We start from the raw sequence: 19,716 nt of genomic DNA, 5'->3' as shown, positions 1-19,716 counted from the left end.
ATCTCTGTGCCTAAAGGCACCCAGCATCCCCGCAGACTGATGAGGCTCTATATGGATATTTAGCATGTGGAGCTGGGGGTTGGATGCAGCTGACTCCTCCAGCAGGAGCAGGATGGCAAGATTGAAGTTGGATGTCAGGGGGAAGTTGTTTGCTGTGAGAGTGGTGAGGTGCTGCAACAGCTGCCCAGAGAGGCTGTGGATGCCCCGTCCATCCCTGGAGGTGTTGAAGGCCAGGTTGGATGGGGCCCCGGACAGCCTGGGCTGGTATTGAATGTGGAGGTTGGTGGCCCTGCATGCGGCAGGGGGTTGGAGATTGGTGATCCTTTAAGGTCTCTTCTAACCTGGACCATTCTGTGTGTCTGTGATGGGGGCTTGGGAAATGGGGGGTGCTGCTGTTGTGCATCTGTACTTGCAGATGGGTGTGATACCGAGTGTAGTTGCAGATGAGTTTTAAAACGAGTCTAACTTCAGTATAAAAATAATGGATGTTTAGGAGACTGATATATATATATATATATATATATTTGTCTGTTGGACACAGCACGTAGTTAACAAAGTTAGCCACTTCCAGGCGTTACACGGAGACTCCGACACCGTTAGATGAAAGTTAGGTGTAGATGACCGAGGTTTCTGGTCGTTCTGTGCGGGCACTTCCTCGCACCGCCGGGCCCCGTTCCCACGCGCGGCTTTTCAGCTTCGTCCGTCCATCCGCGCCGCCGTTCCCGCGCTGCGCTGCGGGGGGCGCCGCCGCCCCGAGCCGCCTGGGCGCCGCAGCGCCGGCCCGAAGGAGGGGAGGGGAGGGGAGGAGCGGCTCAGGTGCGAGCGGCGCTGGCGGGGAACGGAGCGGCGGCGGCTGCAGCCGCAGCACGGCGAGCGGGAGACCGCGGGCGGGCGGCGGCCGGCGAGGATGCGCGGAGGGGAGGCGGCTCTCCTCGGTGCCGTAACAAAGAAGCGGAGAAAAAAGTAACGGTTCTGTGCGCTCTCTGCCGCTCGTAGACGAGGGAATAACCGGCGATATTCTGCAATCCGAAGGACTTTGTGTGCGGCGCCGGGATGCGCGGCAGGAAATTAACTCCGACGGGAATGGTTTCTCTCAAAGTGCCGCGACAGGATTGGAGGAAATGTTTCTTTTCTGGCAGCTGAAATCCCTCCTGCGGACGCAGCGAGGGCTGCCGAACGCACCGGGGACTTTTGCGGAGACTTAAAGCAGATGCCGGCGTTAATACCGGAATGACCTTGGGATCGGTGTGTGTGGATCCCTCACTTCCCCCCGCCGGGCTCCAGAACTCTCTGCTGAAGGCGGTTCTGGCATTTCTGGGGCCTTTCGGAAACCGCGAGTGTGTACAATTAATTACCTGCCTAACGATTCCGGAACTAATCGAGCATTTACTTAAAACTGAACCCAGAAGATGCTTTCTGTTAATGTTTGCTTTCTGCCCAGCTGCAAATACAGTGAGCAAGGTAACGTCCTGCAATTAGAAGAACGATTATTTTAAGCGGTTATTTATCACGCCGTTCACCTATAAACGTAGGAGCCCTAAAGCCACGTAGAAGATGAAGCAGAACAGCAGGATGATGGAGTAGTAAACAATGGCAGCTTTTCTGGTCAAATCAGCGTTTCGTTAGCATCGCAGCAGAATGCGGATGGAAGTTTCTGTCCCTGTGGTGTGGGGGTTTGTGAAATGATTCAGGTGTTGCTACAGAGGTGAGCGCTGCCATGGCCGGACCCGTGAACTCCCGAGCGCTGGGCTCTGCTACAGCAGAGCTCCCAAAGATGATGATTTTAAATTGCCGTTGCTGAAATAGAATTCAAGAGGATTTATTTTGTCTGTGGGGACCTTGAGGTATGCTTCTGGCATTGATAATTGTAACAGACGATAACTGTTTAAAGGGATTGTGAACACTGACAGAAGTCTCCAAATTCTATTCTTAAAGCATTTTGATCTTTAAATGAATAGACGCAATCTTCCTCGTTGTTTGTGAGATGTATGCTTGCTTCCTGGGCAGTCAGAGGACAAACCTGCCTTGTCCCCCGCCCGCCTCCCTCCAAATAAAATTCATTATTCATACCCAAACGGTGGTGAGTCTGTTGGAATTAACCTTGACAAAAGTGTTTTCCTTACCTTCCTAACAAATAGCGTGGATAAGACGGAGTGCCATCTCCCAGACGGAGACAGAAAAGGCAGCGTTAGATGATGAACTTTTTCCTTTACTCTCAAGTCACTCTGATTTAAACTGAGACGTTAAAAGATGACCTCTAGCACCTGCTGGTCCAGGAACCCTGAGCTGTGCCGAGGTTCCTCCTTCCCTCCCTCCTCTCACCCCGCTGTGTTCCAAAGTCAATGACTTTCTCAGGAAAATAAAAGTCAGATATTTCCCCTCTCTCCCTCCCCCCGCCACTCACCCTGGGGAATGAAGGTGGCTCTTCAGTTTTTATTTCCCTACTTCATGGTACCTGCTTGCTTTAGAAGTGCCTTGTGTTTGCTAAGGATTGGTCAAGAGCACTGGAGCAACTGATCAGTGGCCTTTCTCTTTCTGGCTTTTTTTTTTTTTTTTTTCCCCCCCTTCTTTCTTTCTTCCTTTCTTTCCTTAAAGCTAAGGCGTGCCAGAGGTGATGCGCTGATGCTGAGGAGCATCAACAGCTGTGGGACAGTAGAACCCTCCCAACTGTAAGCGCTGGCAGCAGGAGAGACCGTGGGACACTGGAGCAGTCCGGCTGCCGCTGAGCGGGTCACCTGCCTGCTGCCTGCAGTCACAGTGATCCCACCACAAAACATGAACCGGTCGCGATGGGTTGAATGGAGGACTCTGAATATGAGCGGTAGCGTGGTGAACCTGTCTGAGCACCTCTCTTGCCCTCTGGGATTTGGTCACTACAACGCAGTCGACATCTGTATCCTCGAGACAGTTGTTATCGTCCTGCTCACCTTCCTGATCATTGCGGGTAACCTGACTGTTATCTTCGTTTTCCACTGCGCCCCGCTTCTGCACCATTACACCACCAGCTATTTCATTCAGACCATGGCCTACGCCGACCTTTTTGTTGGAGTTAGCTGCTTGGTCCCCACGCTGTCCCTGCTTCACTACTCAACAGGCGTCCACGAGTCCCTGACGTGCCAAGTTTTCGGATACATCATCTCCGTGCTGAAAAGTGTGTCCATGGCATGTCTGGCTTGCATCAGCGTGGATCGCTATCTCGCTATAACAAAGCCTCTCTCCTACAATCAACTGGTCACACCTTGTCGCTTGAGAATCTGCATCATTTTGATTTGGATATACTCTTGCCTGATCTTCTTGCCTTCGTTTTTCGGCTGGGGAAAACCTGGTTACCACGGAGATATTTTTGAGTGGTGTGCTACCTCCTGGCTAACTAATGCCTACTTCACTGGCTTTATCGTCTGCTTACTGTACGCTCCTGCTGCCTTTGTCATCTGTTTCACGTACTTCCACATCTTCAAGATCTGCCGGCAGCACACCAAAGAGATCAACGATCGGAGGGCTCGGTTTCCCAGCCACGAAGTGGACGCTGCTGGGGAGACGGGGCACAGCCCTGACCGCCGCTACGCCATGGTGTTGTTTCGGATCACCAGTGTGTTCTACATGCTGTGGCTTCCCTATATCATATACTTCCTGCTGGAGAGCTCTAGGGTGTTGGAGAACCCCGCGCTTTCCTTCTTAACAACGTGGCTTGCTATAAGCAATAGTTTCTGCAACTGTGTGATCTATAGCCTCTCCAACAGTGTTTTTAGGCTGGGACTACGGAGACTGTCAGAGACCATGTGTTCATCTTGCACGTGTTTAAAGGACAGGGATGTACAGGACCCTAAACCAAGGAAACGGGCTAATTCCTGCTCCATTTAAAGAACACCGGCGTGTGCCATCAGATGTGGAGCTTTGATAGCGTTTGCTGTATCTGGGAACTTACCAGAGGAGAAATGTTTACTTGAATAGTTTGCTATGCTGTTAGAGATGAGTTGAAAAATGCTTTTGGGAAAGAAAAGGCTGCGGTAAGAGGGGTCGCTGGACTCTGACTGTAGCTCTGAAATTGTGAGCAGAGCCATTCAGCAGAGACAACAGAGAAAGTCAGAACTTAAATCTTCCAAAGGGCATGATGCAGCTCCTGCGTGGCAGGAGAGTCCTCACAAAATAAACGAGTTAGTTACTACCTTCTCTTTTCTCCCTCGTAGAAAAGTTGTCTTACTATCTTTGTGTCAGAATATACTGTAGCCTTCTGAATTTAAGTATATTTACGAGGAAGCAATCAACTACACAGTAAGTGGCTATCCGTAAATTATATTCCTGAGGACTTGCAGTAGATGTTGCAGATCAATAACCAGCTCTGTCTCTGCTCACACCTGGTACCATTTTCAGTTACACAGACAATCTGCAGTGCAAACAACCTACGCAGGGCGTGATGCTTTTGGATAAAAGGGCACATTCTGCTACAACCAAACCTCCCCCTCTCATTTCCTTTTATTTCCACCCCCTCGGCCCCTTCCATCCCGTGCATCTTTAGATCCCATCGTGTTGCAGGGGTTTCGTTTGAGGGCACCTACGAGGTAAGCTGAGTAACTGCAGCTGCCCGCCTGTAAGGACTTCTTCTGTCTTTCATTCTCTCGATCCTGCTAAATTAGCACACGGTGTTGATGTAATGTCCTTTAGGGTGTACTAAAGCTTTTCCCTTATTGTCTACACAAATAATCCTAACGCAGATATGGTATTCGCACACAGCAGTGCGCATCACTGCTTAGAAAATTAAAAATAAGTCACGAAACCTTTTCTTTTGGAAGTCTAGCTTACTGTTGTGGCTGCCAATCCTTTGTGTGAACCTAGCTTGCACATCCTGTATTCTTTTCAGATTACTTTTTTTTTTTTTTTTTAAGAGAAAATGTAAGCTGTGGTCTGTGCCTAATGTTTTCCTAGCACATGGGATAGGTCAGTGCTACAGGATTAAAACACTGCACTCATTTTAAGAGAAATCCTTCTGTGCAGTTGTTGAATAGATGTTTGTCAGACAAGCTCTTGGAGAAGGTGAACAAGGCAGTTTGGTATCAAATACAGGCAATGAGCTTCAGTATTTCCTTTTGTAGTGAACTGACTTTCAGGTCCACTGAATAAATCTTTTTTATTTCGCAAGGGCACGCATTGGGTTTGTGAAATAAATTGCCAGGGGTTCAGATGCATGCCAGTCGATGAAACAAATTATTATTTTGAACCAAATGTAATTTTCTTAGATGGTTATTGGCTTTTAAAAAAGGCCCAATTATTGATTATTGGTGCCTTTTAACACTGCACTATGATTCCTCCTTTCACCAAAACGCATATGTAATATCGTGCCTATTACTTTTTGTAATGGAAGCTAACCACGTTTGCACACTTGTGGTTTGACTCTAGATCTCCCGTACTGATGTACTCTCTGTTTTGTGGAGGTGGTTCTGAACCCCTGTACGTTTCTAAACCTGTAAGAAAGATGAAACTATGGAATAAAGTAGTATTATGTATATCAAACCCAGCCTGCTTGTAGTTCCCTGATGTTACACTCTCTTCTCTGTGCAAGTTCTTCTGGGTTCCAGCGACCTTCCGAAGGACTTTGGAATTGCCCATTTAAAATCCCGAACTAGGACTGCTTGCTTTCTGTCCTCAGTGTTTGTACGCTGGTCATCACACAGCCTTTAAAGCAGATTGAAATATGACTTGAAACATTCCTCTAGCTAAACTGAGCTGTTGCTGATGATTATCCCTGACAGATACTATGGAGAAGCAAGTAGCGTTCTTTGCATGTACTCATGTCTGTGGCAATGTGTGTATTGCCTTCTTTAGAGAAGCTGCTGTTTATTTCAGAAGTCTCCTTGGCTGCTCCAGAAGGTTGTTCAACCCTGTCTCACCTCAAAAACCAGGCCTGTATTTGTGCTCTCTGTGGTGATGTACTTACTTTCCTGCCTGGTTAGGTTCTCAGTGCACAAGATTTGGCCAACAAGTGGGGAAATGCCTCATTCCTCCCAGCTCGTGTGGTTGGTTTCAAGCCAATGAAATAGTTCTGCATTTGTGCTCAGGGCTTTGTTGGCATTTCCAGTAAGAGCTTTCGGTGTGACCTTTGGAAATCCAAGGAGAGTTCTAGGAAATCCTTGTAGCTGACCAAACCTTTTATTAAAAAGAAGAAACCCAACTTGAAGGCACCAGGTGCATATTTATGCGGTGCTGTAGCTTGGAGCATGTTGAGATACACGAGCTAGCTCATTTGTATCAGTTGAACCCTGCTGAACCCTGCTTGTGCAGCCCCGTAGGATTGGTGCAGCAGCCCATGGGGCAGGCAGCAAAACGTCTCCCCCATGTGCTGAGCTGGCACGTGGCACTTCCCTGGGACCTCAGGCTGGTGTTGAAGGGACAGGACCTGGCAGAAATCCCCTACTCTGCATATGAATTGTAGGTACCCAGGTTCCTTGCTTTCTTTTTCTTTGAATCTCAATATAACAGTCGTGCAAGAGCGCTGACTTGCGTATCTGAAGCCAGAATTTCACTCACTCCAGCCCGTTCTGTGTAAACCTGGAGTATGTCAAATTATCTGCAGCCAAGTTCAAGCCTTTGCTTCCTGGTGCTGTTCCCTAGATGACAGAATTTGACATGGTGGTCAGTCACATGCATTTTTAAATTTAGTAAGTGTGTTTCATTTTCTTGCAGTGCTTTTTAAACTCATGATTTCAAATGTTATCGAAGGGAGGTTTGTTGCTGTTTTACTGATGCTGTCTGAAGACTCCAGCTGGTGCTGAATTCTCTTCCAGAAATGATAGGGCTGGATGTTTTGGTGGGTTTAAAAAAAGTCCAGTAGAAATTTCACTCTCCTGACCTGTCAGTTTTGATTTTCAGTCTGTCTTTATTATATACAGTTTCATGATCTTGTATTAAAAGGCAAGAGAACCCCAGTTGTGCAGTGGCAGCCAAAGTGCCACCAGAAAAGCGACTTTCTCTTCACCGAGTACCACGTGCTGCTTTATTTCCTGAAACAGCCAGGCGATTTCCCCTTAAAATACTCTTTACAGAGCAAGAAAATGGTGGTCACGAAAAGCATAAGGCGGTGTTTTAAATGCTTTCTTATTGATTTTCTCATAGTAAGATTTTTTTTTTTCCCCACTTCTGCTTACAAACACATCTTGTGATTGTACTTGGTAAAGCACGAGGTGTCATGCTAGGTTTATTTTTGGGCAGAATCTTTGTGTGTCCTCTGCTGAACAGTTCACTGTTCTTTAATGAGCCGCCTTTTGTGGTACAGTTTATGAAGACCTTTTAAAAATAGCATTTATTTTGTTCTTCCAAATATTTTACTTCATTACTGTTTGCCAACTGAATATCTGTAGCCGTGCTTTATTTTCACCCTCAGCAAAGCTAGTAAAAATGGCTTTTTTTGGTAAATTGACATGCCAGTCAATATTAGAAATTGGTTGTTGAGAATCATGGATCGACACAATGATTTGCAGTTTCATTAGCTTATCATTCTGCATAAGACAAGCAGAGTTTCAATACGAAGAAAAGACAGTTGCTGTGACGGGATATCAAGTTGATGGGAAATGAATTAGTTTGTATACTATCCCACAGCTGGTTCTCAACATGGAGCTCTTTCATCTTGCCATATTACATATTGATTCTATGATTCTTTGATACACTTGTAGCCCAGCCAGCACATCTATGGATTTTTGTGCTGCTATTTGAATGTCTGTATTCTGCCTTGGGGTGCTGCTGCAGTGGGAAGAAACCTTTGCCAGCAGCAGCTCGGCTGGCGCTGCCTTTGCAGGGAGGGAGGAGTGTGCGATGTTTGCTAAGCCAAATACAAAGCTCAAATAAAACCTGTTTTTTTCCCCCTATTTAACCTATACATCTCAATTTTTTTGTAGTGTATACTGACTACTTTCTCCATTCGATAGCCACAAAATCCTTCCAGAGGACACGAGCGGGGCTCCACGGGCCTGAGGCGCTAACAGGGCAGTGCATGAGCAGAGGAGAGGCTGCTGAGGGCACTCTTCCTCAGCAGAGCCTTAAGGAAACACTGCCAACCACTCATCTCACCTTCACGTCCACCATTTCTCTGGGCGTTTCCTTTATCAAAGTACTGCGAACGACACGGGCAAGTAGAAGGAGGCCCTCGTGCTTTCAGCTGTGCTGGCAGCAAGCTGGGAAATGCTATTTGAGGCCATGGAAATGCCTGCAGATCTTTGGGATTTTATCACCATCTTACCCTGCCTCCTGCCAGACGTAACCCTCCTGAGAAGGATGTGGCAGAAACACTGCGGGCGTTTCATGCTCATCACCCTGCAGCTCGCTGTGAGCAAAGCACAGATGGTTCTGATTGAAAGGAAGCTTCTATACATGTAGTGATTGCCAGGAAAAGAGATTTTACTTTGGTATTTGCCCCGGCCCGTAATCTAAGTTTTGTGAGCTTAGAGCTTTTGTGATATTAGAAAAATGGACAAACTGAAGTTTTTGAGGAGGATCAGAGATGTCAGCATTGAGGGCATTTCTGCATCTTGACGATACTGCTTTTTGTTTCTGCCTTTTCTTGGCATGGAATACATCTGCCTGTTGTCTGGATTTTCTTCTGTAAATTATTTGAATAAGCTCAAATGCTTCACGGATGAAGTCCAGGTAATGAAGTATTTGCATGACAAGTTGGACTTGGGAAAGTGTGATGGAGTGACAGAGAGACAACGAGGTGCATCACTCATAGAGCATGCAGGTATTTCACATTTCCCGTGCGTTAGGTAGGAGAGTCTTTGAATACCTGCATCCAGTGAAGGTTTCTGCCCTTGAATGATCTCTCAAGTGTTATTTATACTTGGGCATGTATTATTTAAAAGCTGCTCTTGTGTGATGTTTAAATTTATAATTGTAAATGGACAGATGATGTTTCCAGCACTCAGGCGGATCCGTTCTGACCTCTGCAAGAGGTCTGCTGCAGCCCCAGGCTCTTAATGCTTATTAACTGGTGGCAGCATGCAGCTTCTCGTTAGCAGCTGTACTGGGGTGGTGGGGCTGGGAGCTGTGCAGGGAGCAGGAGCTGCTGGGGCCTCGGCTGGGCTCTCCTGGTACGCTGTGCAGGGCAGCCAGCCTGGGGCTTTGGGGGCCAGGCACTGCTTGATGCTGCTGTGGTACTGGATGTCTGTGCTTTATTTGTGCTTAAATGACGAGCATCAAATCTTAAGGCGTTTGTGTCCTTTTGCAAGATGTATTCCCTCCTATTTCCTATCCCTATGGATCCTTTTCAACGCAGCTTGCCATTTAAATCTCTGATTCATGCTCACTGACTAAACCTGGGGCGGTTTAAATTGTTCCAGCAACAGGATGAAGCAGGGCCCTGCCTCGCCTCCTTTCCCTCAGCAGTACTGGGCTCCTCTGTCATCCCACCCTGCACCCTGAGAGCTGCGGGGGCTCCTGTTGGACTGGGCTGCATGAAGGTGATCTGCCCCAAAAGCGGTGGGACAGGTTGCTGAAGACAGCAATGCTTTCCATGGCCTCAGCATGGTTTTTGCGGGAGGCTGTGGGTTAGAATCTTTAATGGTGAGCAGTAAGTTAAAAATAAACATTTCAAGGAGAGATCCGTGTGATGAGAGTAATGAGTTGTTGTTAGGTCAGGAACAGATTGGTCTCCTTTCCACCTGTGCCCTCAATAGGGGAGCAGGATCATAAAATAATCGCGTTATAACCAGGCAGATTTTTGGCTCTCCGGTTTCTATAATGCTCATGCAGCTTGTATGCATATACATACGTGTACACTTAAGGATTGCAAATGGTTATAGAACAGCAGGTTTCTGTGGGAGCTTTCTCTGTTTCAAGGGCTTTGAGGACTGCTTTGTGGCTGCAGTCAGATAAGTGCAGTCTGTGCTGAAACAACCAGAGCCAAACCAGCAAGCAGGCTGTCAGGGAAAGGCCTTTACCCCCACGCTGCTGTCTCTGGAGTACTGGCTACTTAATGTTTTCCGGGCAGTAACTCGGAGTGGTTTATGAAGATGGCATAAAACATTAAAAAAAGTCTAATAAATACAAATGTAATTCCATGCTATCATGACAAAATTATTTTTAAGATCTTTAATTTTTCAACTCAGGACTTAAGGAGACCGCACTTTCTGGTATCTAGCATCTCAGGAAGAAGCAGTTAATTAGTATCATTTGCTGACTTTGCTTTATTTCTGTGCTTGCTATCTGCCTTTTTTAAATTTTATTTGAATACAAATTTTAAATTCAGTTTTGCTGATATTTAGATGTGTTCTTCACTTCTGTAAAAGCCTTTACGAGGATAGGAGAGGGAGCTTCAAAGGAGCTGTGTCTAGTCCTAGGTCTACTGAAGATGTATGCTGTGCTATCAAAACAAAGTTGCTGCTGTACCTTTTTTACTAGAATTCGGGTGTTTTGGCAGCAAGCCTCAAGCACAGGTGCCAGATTCTCCCAGCTTTTTCTTTTGGGCTGAAATATGATGTGTCACTGCTTTTATTTGTGAATTTACACGTAAAGAAACTGTTTGGGTGGTGAATTAACATTTTGGATGGGATTTATGGAGATACTTTCTCGTTTTTGTAATTCCTTCAATTTTGCTGAGAGTATACAAGGGTTATTGCTGAAGTGCAGCTGGAGGTGTTACCTGTTTTCCTCATGCATTTGCAGTTCCTTTCTCCTGAGTTCTCAACTCAGCACTTCTGGGGGGACAGTATGGTCGTGATGGTTGGGCATTGATACGGTTGTGCTTGGTGGTCATCTGATTTGATGAATCTGCTGCATTAAGTGCTTGTAATTTTAAAAATGAAAGTCACAACAGAGTGCTCCTATGATGCTGATTTTGTCTGTGGTAGAAAAATAGATTTATAGCAAGCCAGAAATGTTCTACGTTGGTAAAAAGAGATTTGGAATGCGACGTAGGTGAGGAATATCTGTTTGTGATTTATCTGGGGTAAGATTTAAATTTGGGAAGGCAGATGAGATTTAAGAGAGAAATGTAATTATTGATCCTGTAGAAAAGCAGCCCTGACTTTTCAGCTGGCTGTGGAACAAACAGTGTCTGTGTCCTATCAGGAAGAGGTTCTGGGTTACTGTAAGAAGTATTAGGGAAGTTTTAGTTTAATAAACAACAGCTGATCCAAAAGTGGTGAGACGTTTGTAGTTATAAAGAAGGAAAGAAAACTGTTAGCATCAGTACCATCAGCATGAGGTTTCTGATTCAAACAGTGTAGTTATAGATCTCTTGGACAATTAAACTACTAACTAGTAGATTCTGAATTAACCGAGAGCCTGTGCTCTCTATCTCATCTGCACTCTTCTGGGCTAGTTTCTTTGTCTGTGTGTGAGATCAGCCAGGCAGGGGAAAGCAGGGCTGTCCTTTTCTGCCCAGTTCTTTGTTGGCCATCTTGGAGCAGCCAAGCATCATCACTGTTGGAGCTGCTGTTGTGGTGGAAGAGGAACTCGTCATGTGGAGGAGAAGAGTTAGTTGACACCATGCCAAGACTGAAAATCAGAAAGATGAGAGGAGTGCGACTTTGAATTGCAAAAGAGAAGTATGTGTTTTAAGGGATCTGTTGTTTGCTTTCAACCTCCAGCTTAGCTAAAGCATTCTGAAACCATATTAACCCTGCTGGTGTTTTCACCCACAAAATGCACTGAGCAAGAAATGAAGATGCAGAACGTTTCCTGTCATCCCTCCATTGCCAAGGGTTATTTCATGTGAACTCCCTCCCTCCCAGGGAATATAATGGAAGCTGGGCCTGGTGTTTTCTGGAGCCACCCCACTGCGGACAGCTTCAACATTTTGACCTATCACTGGAATCTTTCCTGCTCTGAGATTTATGAGCTCTCAGAGGCTCTGCTGTTGGCTGCACCTATGTGAGCTCTGGCTCATCAATGACAAGACAGGTGTTAGAAGTATCATTCCACCAAATGGATTTCTTGTGTTTGATGGGCACGCTGAGGGCTGGGCAGTCATTGGCTTTGTTGTTAGTTCCTTGGCTGAAAGATGGCAGCCTCTTTGGGTGCCTTGGTCCTCAGTGCCATCTTTGCCATCCTGGTGTGCAGGCGCTGGGGCAGCAGTCACTGGAGGGAGGGCACAGTGGCCTCCAGGACCTCAGCCAGCTGCTCTGGAGCATGGATCAGTGATGTTTGTGCCGGTGATGGTTCTCTCTTGGTTTCCTCGTTCTCCATCTGACTGAGGTAGGCACGATATTGCAGAGCAGCCAGGCCGTGTGCTGCCAGGTGCCAATGGAACCCAACTGGCACTGGAACCCAGTGGCCTGGGTTCCACTGGGAGATGGAACCCACATGTCATGGTGGTGACATCCCTGCCTGGTGGTCCAGATGCTGTAGGCAGTCCACTACAAAAAGGGCTTCAAACCCTATCTAAACAACTTTTTAAAATGCAGGGATGACAAAAGCAGTGAGGCTAACAGCAGGATTCCACAGTGAGCAAGGCCTTGATGGGCCATTGGTAAGGTTGGAGTGTTCCTCTTGTAGTCACCAGCATGTCATTTTTTTTCTGGAATAACACATTATTCATTCAAAAATAAAATCCAGCATCCAAACAGGACTTCTGTGGAACCAGGGCTGATATATTTAATGGAGTTGGAAACAGCATCTGGTTTGCTCTGCCCATCAGCATATCTCCACAACTGGATGTTCTCACCTCTACTTCTTGTAGAGAGCTTTCATCCCGCCCCTTTCACTGCAATTAGACTTTCTGCAATTAAACTTTCTGCAATTAAAGTTGTTACATATGGTTTGCCTCTAAGAACACATTCACATTTTCTTTAAAACCAGCATCAGTAATAACTGTTCTGTGAATAAAACTGTTGTTTAAGGTATGTTTGTGTTTTTTCTCTGCTAAGTTCCACGTATGAGTGTTAGTGCTTTGTCTTGCTTGTTCTTACTGAATTTACTGAACTTGTGGAAACCGTAGACTATGGGAATTCTTATTTTTCTTGCATACAAAGAAGTTATTAATAGAAAAAAACCAATATGCTTATGTATTGCAGTATGCAGTATTTTCAGCAGGATTCCCTTTTGCAGTTTCTAAAGCTGGCAGCTTGTTACAATTATTAATTACAGATATTTTGGTCTAATTCTTCGTTCCTTCTGCAAGCAGAATTCATATTGACTTTGGGGGAATCTTGGAATACTAAGGAGCCTCTGCTCAGGTCTCTCTATTCAGGTGACCAATAGTATGGAGAGCACTAGACTTGTGATGTTTAGGCAGGTACACGACATGACTCATGTCTAGCTCCATTACAGTGGAGACAAATGCATCAGCAGCATTACTAATGAGAACAGAAGAATTGCATAATAAAAGTATGCATCTGTGTGTGTGTGCTGAACTGAAAACAGTACGTTAAAGTATGTTCAGAAAAGTCACATTTCTCATCTCTGTGAAGTGAAATGGCTAAAATGCTTATTTTATATATTGTGCATTTTTTACATTATTTTATAAGCTTACTGAGAAACTTAAAATATAGGTTATTACAGTAAAAGCATGCTAATGTAACTCTGGAAAGTAATTGCATTAGAATGCTGATTAAAATGTCTGAATTCCAAAGAGACTGGCGATGTTTTGTTACAGATTTGCTGAACCCTTGTATCCCAACCTATTCTGCATTGATTGCATTGCTCTTATTTTATGATTTAACAGTGCTTCCTGTTTTTCCTTGAAGTGAAATAAGATGGTATGAACAGAAAAGGCATTGTATAGCAAATTAATTCATTCGAGATTGTATCGTATTTTTCATTACTGCCATCTGATACTGTCTCTGTTGACTGATAGAATATTTGAACATTCAAAAATAGAGTTGAAATCTGAAACCTGGTGGTAAATGTACTCTTTTTTAATGGAAAAATAATTTGGTTTCATCTGCAAGACTGTGATCTTCTCTCTGTATCTGTATTGTTTACCATTGTGTAGGTTTCTTGTTAGACATTTAACATGGTTCCTTAACTCCTGCGACAGGAAGCCTTCTTACAGCCTCTGAGAGCTTTCTGCATAACAGAAGATTGGTGGTCACGCTTCAGTTTATTATTTGTGCCTTCTTCATTGTCTGCAAGAAAATAATCTCATGCGTACAAATCAAGTTCAGGTTATGTTTGTGCTTTCTCTTTGTTCAGCCTCGTCAGTTCTTATGCTCCGTTGCAGCAGCATCTCTGGCTGTATTTGAGTTGACCTGCTTTCCTATAAATCATTTTACTTCAAAAAATTCATTTTAATTCAAAAATTAGGGCAGCATTAGCATACATTGTGTTACTTTTATATTTGATTGTTCATGGAGTTCCGTGAATTCACAGTTAAGATTCAGAGCCTGAATTTAGTGTTTGCTGCCAGTTTTGTATCCTGTCTTGCTAACCACTGCTTATAATATTTAAAGTAGTTATAATGTTAACATTTAGAAATGGAGCTTTAAATTTAGACCTGGTTCTTTACTTCTCCTAATATACTAGTGGTTTTTGTTCATCTTGGTTCTAAACTTACTTTTAACATTGACCAGAAAAGATTCTTTTCTTGTTTTTATTTTGGTCTTGTTTTTGAAGATTTAGAGCCTGATCAGAAATGTAGCTGTAGGCTGTAAAATGGACAACCTTCAGTTTGCACGTTTTGTTAGTAGTACTGAATTCACAAGAGGTAAGCGGCATGTAGGGCTGCATAGGAGTCTGTGCTGAGCTCTTTTTCACTCTGCCTTCTGTAGTTCTGCCTTTCAAGATTTGAGATCTCATGCTCATCCCAAACTTCAACAAGGAAACCAGAAGGTGGGACATTTTCAGACCTGTGAGGTAAATGCTTCTGGAGAATGCTCAGGGTGTGAGCACTGAATGTCGTACCAGCAAGGCAGAAGCTATGTGTGTTATGCTTGAGATGTGGTCCTGGATCACAGAACCAGCCTGAAGACACTGAATTTCTACTTTTTGTTTGAGTGGAGCCTTGTGCATAGGGCTGCTGTTAGGGCTTATCTAAAATGGGAGGCTGAGGAAGGATGTCTTTCTCCCACTGCACCACATGCAGAGAGCCCATCTGGGCACAGGCAGGGCTCCAGGGAGGGCTTGGAGCAGGGCCAGTAGGTGCTGCAGGAACCTGGACGCAAACACAGCAAATAGGACCGAGTGAAGCCTTGCAGCACCAGCAGTGCTTTTGGTGACTGGAGGATTGTCAGTTATTGGCTTCTGGACTGATGCTCTTCTTAAATGTTTGATTAGTTAATTTATTTCTCCCATAGGACTGAGCAAGAGAGACGAGAGAAACTTCCACAGCCATCCTTGCCTATCTTTGTTCTGATTTCTAGCATTTTGGCATTTTTTTTGTCTTTGAAAAGTCATTTTCTCAGACCTTAGAAGTGGTGGATGACTTAGGAAAACAAGAACCATTTCTCTGTTCTTTTCCTGGGGTACGGCTTCTGAAGTGGTTATCAGGCAGCAATTCCTGAGGCAAAAATTAAATCACATGGCTTGGAGAGCTTTGTGTATTGTGATATCTTTTTGGAGGATATAACAGAAACTGGTAAAACTGCACTTGGAGTACTGAGGCTTTAAAGTTAAGTTCCTGAATACTCATTTGGGCTCACTAAGCAGATCTGGCCTGATTTTTCAGGTCTACTGAGCAACCTGGGTGCTTTCAGTCTTTTCCAGCAAATGATGCTCCAGGAAGAATCTGCGTTGTGTTGTTCTGAGAGCATGGTGTGAATGGCAGCAGTGTGGCTGCAGATGAAGAGCTGGTGTAACCGAGCAGGCTGAATGCTTCCTGAGCCCATGGCTGGGTGCTTCCTGCTGGCTGCAAGAGCAACAGAGCCCAGCGGAGTCGTGGTGTGCCAGCATACGTGTTGTTCAACACTTGGGTGGGATCAGGAGGGTTAAATGGCCTTTCTGAGTATAGATATTGGTATAAAATATTTGTATATTACTTCTTCCAGTTTAAATTGGGAACTGGAAGTCTCTAGGGCACAAGCAATTAATACTTAATGAAGAGCAGTTGCGAAGCAAGTAAGTTTTTGTTGATCAAAACATTTCAAAGACATTCAAAGTTGTAATTGGAATTGGGAGCATTTTCAACTGGGATGAAAACGTGTGGAAAAAAGAAATCAAGAGAAACAAAGACTTGTTGCAAGCTGTTTTCCACTGTTTTCTTATTGAGGTGTATGTGCTGTATTCTCATTGGTCTTGCCGGGCTGTGTCATATTGAAATGTATTTCTGGAGTGGGCTGCTCTTGGGGCAAACACCAGAAGGCAGGTATTACCACTGTGAATACATGTATCTGCAGTTAGTACGGTGGTGTTCCTCAGCTTCTCCATTTTGCAGATTTTGTCGACAGGTTTTTATCATTAGCCTCTCGCCCTGTCTGTGCAAATGCCTCAGCCCTTCTGCCTCCCCGTGGGAGCAGCTAAGGCCCGGTGCTAACAAGGAGACAGCAGGGTGCACTTATTTTAATAATGATTAAAGCCCAGCTGACCCCCAAAGTAAAGATTACAGATCTCTGTATGGAAGAGTAAGCTGTGATGCCCTTTCTGGAAGAAACGGAGGGTAACTAATTTGAATGCTAGAAAATAATGTACTTTTCATCAAAGTGAGCTACGGAGAAGAAATGGGAATGAGGACAGCTTGTTCAGAGTTACCTGAATTTCAGGCAAAATCTGTGTCACAAAGAAGAATGTAAGCAAAATGTAAGCAAGGGAGATCTTGTGAAGGACATTACCTTTCCCTACTCAGAGTAACCCATGAGTCATCGACGTAGTATTCAGGGATGGGGCCCTGGGCAGCCTGGGCTGGTATTAAATGTAGAGGCTGGTGGCCCTGCATGTGGCAGGGGGGTTGGAGATTCATCATCCTTGAGGTCACTCCCAACCCATGCCATTCTGTGAACATGCAGGTGTCATCCATATGTGTTAGGAAGCAGGTAGCTATTCACAGGCACAAGAAATTAGCAGCTTTACGAATCTGTGCTGCCCAACAGTGATTGCAGAAGCAAGGAAAAATGTAATTTAGTGACAATAATGGGTCTGAAGTCATTAATTTTCCATTTCTGTCATGACAGTCATAAACAGTTTGTCTACAAGTAGGATGGGCAGTGTGAAGCAGCTCTGTGTTAGGTGATGATTGGAGAGCATCCCTTTCTACTGTCCCTTGAGATCCAGAAGGAGGGAGGCAGGAGCCCCACACGGGCTAGGTGGGGGTTTATTTCCATAAGAAACAAGACTAGAATCTATCAGAGTGCATCACTGGTAGTGATGTATTGGTGAGAGCAAGTTCAATGAGAAGCTGTCTTATGCATTTACAGGGTAACATTGTCCCTGTAATTGGGTGCTGAAAGCCGGACTTGTTATTTGTTGTAACGAATGCCATAGAAATTACATGATAAGGAAGCCAGGTCATGAAGTGATGATGAAGCCTTTAAAATAGATTTAAAACAGAAACAATACACACAGATGCTTCCAATTACAAGATGGTGCTTGAATGGTATCAGTGCTTATGTGCAGTTGGCAGGATGAAAGTTACTGTCATGGAACATGTGTTCAGCATGTAGACAGAGTTTTGTAGAGCCTCCTCACCTGATTTTTTAAAGCAGTACTTGGGGATTTTCTTGCCTTTTCAACACAGAATAGTTCAGTACAGCCTTATGTTGCCAAACCCTGCATGGTTCTACTAAGGGGACACAGGATGGTCTGCAGAGCTGAAGGGTGTTGAGGTCAACAGGGTGATACTGTCCTCAGTGGCACCTACCTGCCTAGAAAAGGCTGTAGTATCAAACGTTCCTATTTCAGTTACAGTGAATAATGTTTTATGTGCTATATGTGCCCATCGTGCAGGCATTTATCTTAATTATAGTGGGTCACATTCTTCTCAGAAGTGAAATGCTAATATAATTTGCTTCTTAATTAATGCTTTAGCATCTAATGCTTTATATATACATATAGAATTTAGTTTGTTGCATCTATTGAATGTGTACTAATAGTTATTATTCTCATATTCCCCATTTGTATTTAAAAAAGCAGTAGTTTTTGCTGCCTTCGTTGAGTTATCTACCCATCCATAATCTTTGGATCCATTTGTAAGCCTGCTTTTCTATTATAGCAGCAGGCTGGGAAAATACTTTGCAATGGATACATGGATAAAAAAAAAAAAAAAAAAAAAAAAAGCAGTATTTATTCTCAGCAAAGTAATCCATGGTGTGAAGAGCTCAGGGCAAAGCAAGGAGTGATGCTGATGAGGGTGAGGTGAGAGCTCCAGCTGTGGGGCTGAGCTCCTGCCCCTTGGCTCTGTCATTCTGCCTTGGGGTAGGAGTGAGGGTTTTTCCTAGGGTGTGCTTTGAATTGCCCATGGAAAGGCTGCAGTTGCCCATTGAGCAGTGAGCAGTGGAAAGGTGTGGATTGTAGCTTAGTGAGAGCTAATTCTTTGTACCGTGCCAGAAAATGTGTGGTGAGAGGTACTGGAGTACCCACTGCTCTCAGCTCTACGTCTATTGATAAGACCTTGATAAAATCTGTATTTCTGGAGTTAAAAGTAAATAGTGACTTGATTTTCTTAAACTCAGCTGCATAGGATCAAGAAGATTAAACGCCTGGCTATGGAGAGCCTTGTTCGTGGCTATGGAGAGCCTTGTTCGTAGCAATGGAAGGCTGTTCAGGAGAAATAACCAGGCACTGTTTTCATCCTTTTAATTTCAAGAATTCTTAAATAAGTGCCGGAAAAAGAACTTTGCATAAAGCTTTCAGCGAGCGCTTTCATGTCACAAAATCCATTCTTACCTAAAAAGCAGAGCAGAAACATAAACAGATTATCTGCCGTCTGCACTTTATTTGTGTCTGTTGGTCTCTGTTAATGTCAAGGAGATGTATGTTGTGATAGTAACAGGTCTGACATGGATTACTTTCAAATTCATTCTGTTTGCCCGGCCTCCTGGGCCAGAGCAGTGATAGAATTACTGCTGTTTCCCCTTGAAGAAGCATCTCCTTGAAGAGAAGGAGCCTGCAGTCACCTTATTGTACAGCCATGCTTTCTGTCTATGTTACGTTATTTCCATGCCTTTCAATTTGATTGAAAGTACTTTTTAAAAATATATATAATAATATAATACATAATAAAATATATTTTAATACATATCATCACTTTATGACTTCCCTGTGTTCTGTTCTGCTGGGAGATGCTGATGTATCCAAATTCTGGGTTGCAGTGCAGCACATTGACCTGCTGTTGTCTTTGAATTGTAGGGAGTATGGAACTGTTTTTAGGTCTTACAAACTCAGTTTCTTATTGAAATGTGACCAGTTATCAAATGCAATCCTGTGCGGGTTTCCACGGAACATGGCACGGCAAGCTCTCTGTTGAGGATTACATATTGTATTTTTGAAATACCTGCTGCTAAAATCAGGCAGGAAATGGAGACTGAGAAGGTATAGGAAGGAGGAAGCTAAAATTTTAGATGCCACGGGTTTATAAATGAGTTAATATCTTAATGTTGTAGACATGATCATGCGTACTTATTTTTTCAGTTTTCCAGCATGACATCCAAAGTGCAACAGTTGAAATGCTGTATTGGAAAATAAAGAAGCAGCAAAAAATGCGGAAAAGCCTCGAAAATGTAATTGTATGTAGTAGTGAACTGCTGAAGCTGTTCAGCAGTACGTGTCATGAGTCTTTAATTACAGAAGTTAAAAGGTTGCTGCTTGTGATTTTCCGGATGATTGAAGGCATTCAAAGCTTTTCAAGTCAGTGCCACTTCTCCA

At 44.2% G+C, this 19,716-nt stretch overlaps 2 protein-coding genes across 6 annotated transcripts in view; both read left to right on the top strand.

Annotated features, from left to right (window-relative positions):
- Positions 1–19,716, top strand: part of RABGAP1L (RAB GTPase activating protein 1 like) — a 201,187-nt gene that overhangs the window by 65,795 nt on the left and 115,676 nt on the right. The window lies entirely within an intron of this gene.
- Positions 838–18,102, top strand: GPR52 (G protein-coupled receptor 52). The gene is made up of 2 exons (XM_048944181.1): positions 838–1,844; positions 2,596–18,102. Exon 2 carries the CDS (start codon positions 2,776–2,778, stop codon positions 3,859–3,861), a length of 1,086 nt encoding a protein of 361 aa, XP_048800138.1. The 5' UTR covers positions 838–1,844; positions 2,596–2,775; the 3' UTR covers positions 3,862–18,102.

Source organism: Lagopus muta, chromosome 5 (genome assembly GCF_023343835.1).
Source record: "Lagopus muta isolate bLagMut1 chromosome 5, bLagMut1 primary, whole genome shotgun sequence".
Classification (NCBI taxonomy): Eukaryota; Metazoa; Chordata; class Aves; order Galliformes; family Phasianidae; genus Lagopus; species Lagopus muta.
Note: the sequence above shows the minus strand (reverse complement) of the source record. Positions and strands in the feature narration are given on the sequence as shown.